This window comes from Gouania willdenowi, chromosome 15 (assembly GCF_900634775.1).
Source record: "Gouania willdenowi chromosome 15, fGouWil2.1, whole genome shotgun sequence".
NCBI classification, from domain to species: domain Eukaryota; kingdom Metazoa; phylum Chordata; class Actinopteri; order Blenniiformes; family Gobiesocidae; genus Gouania; species Gouania willdenowi.
The window spans coordinates 35,982,566-35,993,185 of NC_041058.1; the positions used below are offsets into that span (position 1 = coordinate 35,982,566).

The window sequence follows — 10,620 nt, forward strand, 5'->3', positions numbered from 1 at the left end:
TAAATAAATCAAGTGATAATTCTGAATAACGTTTTCTTCTGTGCTTACAGAATATTATACATTATTCCTCAACAGGATTAGTAAACTTCAGGTATAAATGTCACTGTAGGGCTACATTTATTTTTTATTTTATTTATTCAGTTCATTTCCGACATGGTTGCATTCCCAGAAATTCATTTGACATTCAGAGCAAAATCACATCATTTTTTTTTTTTTTTTTTTTGTCCTTTTTTTTTGTGATGTGTTCTCGTCTGCAGTCATTGTTCCTGTTGTTACTCCTCCTCACTGTCCTTTGTGTTCAGGGGTTAATGGTCTGAAGGGATACGGGACTGAGGAGATTATATGAGAGATTATATGATAAAACACAAATACATTAGTAACATACACCCATGCAAACATTCAAACTATTTTATGTTGATGTGTAAATGCTCCACAGCAGCTGCTCGGCATTATACAGTATAGCACTAATATTAGCGTTTACAGCAATTAGGATGATCAATGAAATAAAGTCAATAAGCTTCTTCATGTTAGTGGAACATTTCTCATTGCACGAGCTCCAGATAAACCCAGGGGCGGCTGGTGAAAAATATTTTAGGGGGGGCTGTGCCTTATCAAGTGAAAATGGTCACGGTGTGAGGATGGTTGTGTGGACCCTAATGGCAGAATCCATGTTTATTCTGAACTCAAAAACTAAATCCAACAAGGAAAAGGGTCGACAATACACGTTGATCCAGCAAACATCAGCTAATTAGTGGAGGAGGCCTCATTGGGAACAGGCCACACCTGGGTGGAAACATGAGGGAGCTAATCAGTCACAAACATAGCACACAGACATCACTGTGGGGTGGAGACACAAGCAAGAATCCCTGGAACACAGAGACAAGAGTTAACATCTAGATTGAATCTAGATTAGCTCTTATCGCGCTAACTCCTGGGATTTAATCAGTGTGTGCTGCACTACAAAGCTCGCTGGAGCTTAATTACTATGGCAATTAATGCTAAACGGCTAACCTGGTCGGCAGCGAGTCCTAAAGCCCAGCCTCTTGACCAATCAGATCTCTTCGAAAACGACCTGCCCATTGTTAGATGATTCTGGTTGGTGCAGATCTGACACCTGAGTTTGGGAAAGAAGATTATTAAAGGGGGGGGGGGGGGGATGACGGTTTGATTTCGCCTCTGTCTCTTTAAGAAACTCCAAGCTTGTCTGACGCGCCCATGAACACGCCCCCTTCAGTTCTCATACAGACACACATGGATGTTTTTCTGTAGCTGTATTTGGATACTTTCTACATTTTTACATCACTGCAATACATTAGAATGATTATCAAAGTGAGGAATGCTAACGTATGGACAGAGATCTCTGTCACACACACACACACACACACACACACTGCTTCTGCTGACGCTATAGTCCAGAATAGGGATCACCTTGTGTCTGTGCACTTAATAATCAGCAGCTGATTTGACGGAGCTGGAAGCGTGGGAGGGGTACAAATTTTATTTACATTTTAATTTTTTTATTTTAATGCCTACATTAATGAGTACAGACAACATAAGCCATGGGTTTCTTACAAAAGTATTTAAAATAAATAAATGAAAAGCTAAATCTGCAGAGGCGGGTGCTGTGATGTGAACAAAAGAAGAGAACATAGGAGGGGGAGGGGCTCTGCAGTGGAGCGGTGGGCGGTGACGAAAAGGTCTGACTCGTTTCTAGGAGGTGGGGGCGTTCCTAGGAGGTGGGGGCGTTCCTAGGAGGACAGACGTATTTACACCTAAAATAGAGTTTTTAAAGATACTCAAACATACATGAATGAACCAAGGCAAGGTATGTTTTTATTGAGAGAATCACATAGTGACATATGCTGGGGCATTATCAACATTATTAACAGGAACATGTCCAATGTGTTCTCATCCCAGTGTGTGATAAATAGATCTATTTGAATAGTAATAAAGTTTAACTGCAGAGCTCTGTCCGTTTATCATCCAATGGATTAATATCATAAATAATCTCACACTTTTACACATTAACAGTATCAGCAGCTTCCTGTCTGAGTTCTATCATTACTGTCTTTTGTGTGACAACCTGGTCGCTACCAAGTCATGAAGTGGATCACATCTGAGCGAGTATAAAAGCTCCGCCTCCTGCTGTGCGTTGCACTAATTCACTGATGTTCTTCACTGTCATCATGGATTTATATTTGTTTAAGATCATAAACTGTTCCTCCATTCATTGTAAAGATGCTCAGGCTGTCAGTTCTCTTCACTGATTGGTCAGACGCTGCAATCTCCGCCCCTATCATGTGCACGCGCACGTAGCGAGGCTGTAATCACTTGCTTTAAATTAGCGAGATGTGATCATAGGTGATCAACTTTTGTAGTACAGCTCCTGTCTGACAGGGAACGTTTGGTTATTAACGTAAATTAATCTAATCATGAGCAAACAACTAGAAAACAGAATAAATAAAGATTCAGAATAACACAAGTGCTAAACACAAAGTAAACAGAACTTGACAAAAGTCAGTTTCAGTAAAACCATCCTGGTACAATATTATTTACTACAATATTTACCTCTGTGTGTGTGTGTGTGTGTGTGTGTGTGTGTGTGTGTGTGTGTGTGTGTGTGTGTGTGTGTGTGTGTGTGTGTGTGTGTGTGTGTGTGTGTGTGTGTGTGTGTGTGTGTGTTATTTGTACTGATATTCTGTCCTTCCGTGTGACAAAGCACTCATTGGTTTCTGAGTGTTTTCTCCATGGAGACCATGGTCAGATCTTTCAGGTGATCCTGTGTCATGGTGTTCCTCATCTTTCTGATTCTGCTGTTGTCATGGATGTGGTGATGAGAATTTTAGTGAACGTGCCCTGAACATGAAGGAGGTTAGGGTTAGTAACATGTTCACGTACCCCTAAGGGAACACGTACCCCTGGGTGGGAACCACAGACCTAAAGATAGAAAGATTACTTAGCGTTAAAAGCGTTAAAAATGTTGCGTGTGTTTGGTCTAATCTGTACGGAAGAGGATTAGGGCCAATTATGATGTTAAAAATCCTTTTGGACAAATTAAGAATAAATTAAAAATGTTGAAAATAAAGTAGAAATGTCAAGATCAAAGTAGAAATTTTGAGAATAAAGACAAAATATAATGTAAGTCAAAGGTTTTCTAATAAAGTCAAATCTACAGAAGCTGATGAGGGTCAATTCACCATATCCTACACCATCAAACTGGTCCTAACGTGTTTCCGTAGCTCCTCAATAGCCACAGACGGACTAAAAGCTCCGCCTCTTCATAAAAACACTGCTTTTTACTTCTCAACACGTTACGTTTTTAACAATATCTCTTTGTTATTAAACCCAACTTTGAAGTATAATTGAACACATTCATCAATACATTTTCTGCTGTTTGTTGTCATGGTGAATTGGCCCTAGTCAGCTTCTGTAGATTTGACTTTATTAGTAAACATTACACTTTTATCACCATATTGGATTTTGAGTTTATTTTTAAAATGTTGACTTTAAGTCTTGTCTTTTCGACTTTATTCTTGATTTGCCCAAAATGACTTTCTAACCTGTACCTTAATCTGCTTCCATAAATCTGAGTTTATAAAGAGTATCGTGGTAAAGAAACAATAAAATACAGTTACTGTAAATAATACAAGAGGGAAAAGGCTGAGAGGAGTTTTCTGCTTTTTAATCTGAATGATCTTTGTCTGAATCATAACTTCTCTCAATGATCCAGTCTATTATCTACAGTATCTATAGTATTTATATTATCTATAGCAGTGGCTCTAGTCCCCCTTCCTCTAACTTTTAAATCCAAGTCCCCCCTTTGTCTGACCAGAACATTATGCTCAGAATTCTGTAAAAAAAATAACTTTAGAGCATAATAATGGAATAAATAAGTGATAACACACATTTTAAAGAATCTCAATGAAACAGTATTTAGTATTTACATTTATTTCTATTATTTTTATTTTTTACAGCCATTTCATGCATGGTGTGGAACCAAGACGGAACCTTCCATTTTCAGATCATATTCTAATCAAGATCATTTATACCATCATTTTGTGTGTTTTTGATATTATTTAAATTGTTCTGTGTGAGTGTTTATGGTGTTGTTTATGTGTACGTCTCTCAAGTACCACATGTAGCACCATCACGTACCCCTAGGGGTACACGTACCCCCATTTGAGAAACACTGATCTATAGTTTCTCACATCTTGTAAATAGTACAGTTTGTGTAGAGTGTGTTGACTTTGTGTGTTTCCTCACAGACACAATCAGTGCTGATCCTGTGGAGGACACAGACACCAGCAGCTTTACTACACACACAGTAAGTGTGTGTGTGTGTGTGTGTGTGTGTGTGTGTGTGTGTGTGTGTGTGTGTGTGTGTGTGTGTGTGTGTGTGTGTGTGTGTGTGTGTGTGTGTGTGTGTGTGTGTGTGTGTGTGTGGAGGACACAGACACCAGCAGCTTTACTACACACACAGTAAGTGTGTGTGTGTGTGTGTGTGTGTGTGTGTGTGTGTGTGTGTGTGTGTGTGTGTGTGTGTGTGTGTGTGTGTGTGTGTGTGTGTGTGTGTGTGTGTGTGTGTGTGGAGGACACAGACACCAGCAGCTTTACTACACACACAGTAAGTGTGTGTGTGTGTGTGTGTGTGTGTGTGTGTGTGTGTGTGTGTGTGTGTGTGTGTGTGTGTGTGTGTGTGTGTGTGTGTGTGTGTGTGTGTGTGTGTGTGTGTGTGTGTGGAGGACACAGACACCAGCAGCTTTACTACACACACAGTAAGTGTGTGTGTGTGTGTGTGTGTGTGTGTGTGTGTGTGTGTGTGTGTGTGTGTGTGTGTGTGTGTGTGTGTGTGTGTGTGTGTGTGTGTGTGTAATTTGTCATTGTTCATCCACTAAAAACACACACAGTCTTATAGGAATGATCAGCTGCTGCTGAAACATGTTACAGCAAGTTACTGCAAAATGACACACACACACACACACACGTTAATGTCTCCCTCTGTCTGTCCCACAGTCTCTGGAGGCCAACTATCCAGTACAGGTGACAGATCCTCATGGTAAACACTTTTAAAACACTATTATTCATGTGGTATCATTACAAAGTGTGTATGTGAACCACTGCAGCATTAAAACAAACGTCCACTAAATGATCTCTGCTATATGTCTGTGAATATTGATGATTAATGCATCAATAGATATAATAACGAGCAAAGAAAGTCTTTTTCTCAATAAATGTGAACATATTTTGTTTATTGGTGACACATTAAACACATTATATGTTCTATACAGACTAGTCCAGGTTCTCTTTCACTTAAAATATACTTGAGTGTAAACATTGAAAGAATAGATCATTCCTGTTGCATTCAGGGACACAAATGTCAGGAAACTGTGTTTAAATAACGTGAGGATGATGAGGAGGTTCTTAGAAACCTTGTCCCCTGTGAGGAGTCTCTGGATCTAAACTACTGCTTCACCATCTACATGATCACAGGTCATAACGTTAGCATTATTATTATTATGGTTACATTGTATCTAGTTGGTTTAATGCTGAATCAGACGTGTGATTTATTTAGAAGTCGTTGTTAATAAAGTTTGAATATAGTGTAGTTTGTGCTGTGCACCATCTGATAGACTGAGTGTAAATCATGTTTATAGATCAGAGGGACTGGAACACATAGAGCTTTAGTTCTAGATGAACACATGTTTCTCATCTAACTGATGTCCTCCATGTTCTCCAGCAGCTGCAGTGACTCTCCACCTGAGTTCTCTCCCCTGTGGGTACCTGAAGGCATCGTCAGAGGCTCCAATCAGACAGGTCGGTATGTCCTCTTCTGACCAATCAGCTCATCGTAAACCAAAGAGCCAATCAGGAACAAGAGCTCTATGTTTGTGAGAAGAGCTCGTCCGAATAGTCTCTCCTATCTCCTTTCCTATCCACTTTTCCATAACTCTGTGGATGACGTCACAGGGTTAAGGAAAGGAGTTAGGAAAGGAGTTTGTCACGTTTGTTTATACAATCAGACACACTTCCTCTAAGGTGACGTAATAATCTGACGTGGTGAAGGTCAGTGACGTATGTCGTGGTGAAAAAACTCCAAATTTCCTAAAATAAACTAAAAGCTCATTTATAACACTTTAACTGATATAATGTGATAAATCACAGGTATGAATGTAAATCAAAGGAAAAGAGGTTACCATGGCTACGAGGAACTAAAGGTAAACTAAAGAACGTCAGAGTGAGAATAGTTAATCACACTCACCTTCTACTCACTGATATGAATTATTATTATTACGATTAATAAAAAATGTCTCTGATCCATTTTTCTAGAACCACAGAGTGTCTGTTTTATGTTATAATCTGATTATATGTCTACATATAATAATATATGGGTTTAGATTATTTAAAGTTCAAAGCATTGCATTGGTAACTTATATGATCTCTGTTACTTGTCAGTAATGGTGAGTTTCCGTGAACGCTCTGATGAGTGTGTCCCTTTAAATGTTGTTGCTGCAATGAATTGTGGGTCATCATTATGTGGTCTCCTTTGGTTAAAGGATGTATCAGTGTTTCCTAGGCTAAAGGAGGTTATAAAGGAAGTATTGAGCCTCTTTTCCTTAGCTTAAAGAGAATTGGAACACTCTTTATCATGGCCACCACTTAAACACTTCTTGGGTTAAAGAAAAGTGGATAAGAAAGGAGATAGGAAAGGAGATAGGAGGGATTATTAGGACACAGCCTAAGACTGAGTGAGCTGTGGAAAGATTAAAGGTTCACACAGAGATAGTGATCATTGATCTACCACCCTAGAACATAGTTAGTCATTCATGTATTTATTCATATTATTTTATTTATTTATTTATGATGATGATTAGCCTTTAGCAGCTAGGTGCTAACTCTGTTTGTAAATGAATCTATAGATGACGATTAGCCTTTAGCAGCTAGGTGCTAACTCTGTTTGTAAATGAATCTATAGATTATGATTAGCCTTTAGCAGCTAGGTGCTAACTCTGTTTGTAAATGAATCTATAGATGATGATTAGCCTTTAGCAGCTAGGTGCTAACTCTGTTTGTAAATGAATCTATAGATTATGATTAGCCTTTAGCAGCGAGGTGCTAACTCTGTTTGTAAATGAATCTATAGATGACGATTAGCCTTTAGCAGCGAGGTGCTAACTCTGTTTGTAAATGAATCTATAGATGACGATTAGCCTTTAGCAGCGAGGTGCTAACTCTGTTTGTAAATGAATCTATAGATTATGATTAGCCTTTAGCAGCGAGGTGCTAACTCTGTTTGTAAATGAATCTATAGATTATGATTAGCCTTTAGCAGCGAGGTGCTAACTCTGTAAATGAATCTATAAATTATGATTAGCCTTTAGCAGCGAGGTGCTAACTCTGTTTGTAAATGAATCTATAGATGACGATTAGCCTTTAGCAGCGAGGTGCTAACTCTGTTTGTAAATGAATCTATAGATGACGATTAGCCTTTAGCGGCGAGGTGCTAACTCTGTTTGTAAATGAATCTATAGATTATGATTAGCCTTTAGCAGTGAGGTGCTAACTCTGTTTGTAAATGAATCTATAGATTATGATTAGCCTTTAGCAACGAGGTGCTAACTCTGTTTGTAAATGAATCTGTAGATGACGATTAGCCTTTAGCAGCGAGGTGCTAACTCTGTTTGTAAATGAATCTATAGATTATGATTAGCCTTTAGCAGCGAGGTGCTAACTCTGTTTGTAAATGAATCTGTAGATGACGATTAGCCTTTAGCAGCGAGGTGCTAACTCTGTTTGTAAATGAATCTATAGATGACGATTAGCCTTTAGCAGCGAGGTGCTAACTCTGTTTGTAAATGAATCTATAGATTATGATTAGCCTTTAGCAGCGAGGTGCTAACTCTGTTTGTAAATGAATCTATAGATGACGATTAGCCTTTAGCAGCGAGGTGCTAACTCTGTTTGTAAATGAATCTATAGATGACGATTAGCCTTTAGCAGCGAGGTGCTAACTCTGTTTGTAAATGAATCTATAGATTATGATTAGCCTTTAGCAGCGAGGTGCTAACTCTGTTTGTAAATGAATCTATAGATTATGATTAGCCTTTAGCAGCGAGGTGCTAACTCTGTAAATGAATCTATAAATTATGATTAGCCTTTAGCAGCGAGGTGCTAACTCTGTTTGTAAATGAATCTATAGATGACGATTAGCCTTTAGCAGCGAGGTGCTAACTCTGTTTGTAAATGAATCTATAGATGACGATTAGCCTTTAGCGGCGAGGTGCTAACTCTGTTTGTAAATGAATCTATAGATTATGATTAGCCTTTAGCAGTGAGGTGCTAACTCTGTTTGTAAATGAATCTATAGATTATGATTAGCCTTTAGCAGCGAGGTGCTAACTCTGTTTGTAAATGAATCTATAGATGACGATTAGCCTTTAGCGGCGAGGTGCTAACTCTGTTTGTGTGACTGTTGTTGAAGGAATGAGAAAGAGAAGGACCTTGTTTTACTGCAGATCTGAACAGTGCAGCTGATTATGTTTGAGTGTAACAGGTTTCAAACTGATTTTAGTTCAGGGGCCAAATACGAAGCAATTTCATCTCCAGTGGGCCACAGATTTTATGTTGGAGAACAAGAACTTTCAACATAATTGTTCCCTAGTTTACACTTACACGTATACATAAAATACTAAATACAGTATGTAAGAAACCGACCAATTTCTATTTCATTAAGAAAAATATTATGTAGTATTTAAGGAAATTTAAAGGATTTTGTCAGAATTTTGAAATGTTTTGAACAGTTTAACATTAAAAATGAATTAATTCAAAAGATATAAAGAACAGGAAAACTGTGAGCACCTGTAAATATTGTTGTGTTTCATTTACACAATGATTCATGTATTACTTCCTCCTGCGGGTCGGACTGGATGCTCCTAAGGGCCAGATTTGGCCCCTAAGCCTTAAGTTTGACACATGAACCAATAGGAACAGAAATCACTTTACACTAATGGTTTCTACTGTGATCTATAATCAGTGATCAGTAATCAATAACTCATTGTGTGTATGTGTTTGTAGCCTGTTGAAGAATGCTCGTGTCCCACCTCCACCACAGCAGGTAAACAACGTCTGAATGGTTCCTGTCTTTCTTTAGGTTCTAACTCCACCTTCTCTCCTCCAGACAATCCTAAAGACCTGCAGATCTGGAGCAGCTCGTGTACTAAGTGCCCCCCTCCTGCCCCCCCTCCAAAGATCAGCGACCTGATGAACGACAAAGACCTGCTGGATCTACTGAGGCTCAAACTGGATCCCAACCACTGCACCGTTAAGAACTGGAAGAACTTTGCGAGTCGGTGGGGAATGAGCTACGATGAACTGACCCTGCTGGAGCACCGAACCCAGGGGTCTCTGTCCCACAGCCCCACCCACGAGTTCCTGCTGCGCTACAACCAGAGGAGCGTCAGCGAGCTCACTGAACTGTGTCGTCTCTACCAGAGAGTAGATGTTCTACGACTGCTGCAGAGATGGATGGAGAAGGACTGGCCCTCACGCTGGAAACACACACATTAACATCCTACTAGTCAACACATATACTGTACCTGTGGTGGTGCTTTAGGGGTGCTGGTCAGATGTGGACACAGGGTTTATTTGGTCAAAGGGTTCTGGAGGCAGACCGGTCTGGGATTCAGTGTGTGTGTGTGTGTGTGTGTGTGTGTGTGTGTGTGTGTGTGTAGCTGTTCAGTGCTCTCAGGGTTTTATAGCTGCTGATTGCGCTAAGCATAACAATGACGAAGCCTCTGAGAAGAGACCTTAAAAAATGCTATCAGTGTGCTGTGGTATCTGGCCTGCTTAGGGCAGTGTGACCACAACTGATTCTGTAATCACATATCAATCCCTCCTTTTCTTTTAAAAAACACTTTTATTTTTAACACAAATATCAATGAATTACAGAATCACCAGAGAGACACCGAACACCAGGGTTGGGCTCAATTATAATTGTAATTGTAATTGTAATTGCATAATTGATAAATTATTGGAATTGTAATAAAAAACATTTTTTTTTCTTAATTGTATTAAAATTGTAATTGAGTTCAGATAATTGACTTTGTAATTGTAAGTGCCACGAAAAATAATAAAAATTTGTCAATTATAATCTAAAGCAAAATTGTTGAACCATGTCACAGTTTTATGTACAATTCTACACATATGTAATTAATAATAATCAAAACTAGTTTCATATCAAGTTTTCTCACATTTGACCATTTAAAAATGAATCTAGGGGTACACTGACACAAACAAGGCTCAGACGCCCACACCATAAATATTAATACATATAGTTTCATAAATTAGGAATAGATAGGAAACAAATTAGATGATAGATATTCGTTTTTAGTGTATTTTACAGCTGATTTAGGACCCGTTAGCATTAGAGATGCTAACAGAAGGCTAACACAAGAGGAAAGTTACCTTTTATTGGGTAATTTATTTCAGGTTCAGTAATTGTGATTAATTGTAACTGCACTTTAGTAATTGAGAACGTAATTGTAACTAAAAAATGTAATTGAGCCCAACCCTGGTGAACACACACTTACTGACAGTATCTGCATTCTGTTCCATTTCTATATT

General features: G+C 38.7%; 1 protein-coding gene across 2 annotated transcripts in view; it reads left to right on the plus strand.

Annotated features, from left to right (window-relative positions):
* The window catches only part of LOC114477153 (ectodysplasin-A receptor-associated adapter protein-like), a 15,673-nt gene extending 5,410 nt beyond the window's left edge, over window positions 1-10,263 (plus strand). Inside the window, exons 2-6 of one of the 2 annotated variants that reach the window (XM_028469280.1) lie at window positions 4,266-4,324; window positions 5,014-5,056; window positions 5,738-5,814; window positions 9,073-9,112; window positions 9,176-10,263. In XM_028469280.1, the coding sequence (XP_028325081.1) occupies window positions 4,266-4,324; window positions 5,014-5,056; window positions 5,738-5,814; window positions 9,073-9,112; window positions 9,176-9,564 (608 nt within the window). In that variant the 3' untranslated portion in view covers window positions 9,565-10,263. The remainder of the gene's footprint in view (window positions 1-4,265; window positions 4,325-5,013; window positions 5,057-5,737; window positions 5,815-9,072; window positions 9,113-9,175) is intronic. The other variant, XM_028469281.1, reaches the window with a different exon arrangement.
* The last annotated feature ends 357 nt before the right edge of the window (window positions 10,264-10,620 follow it).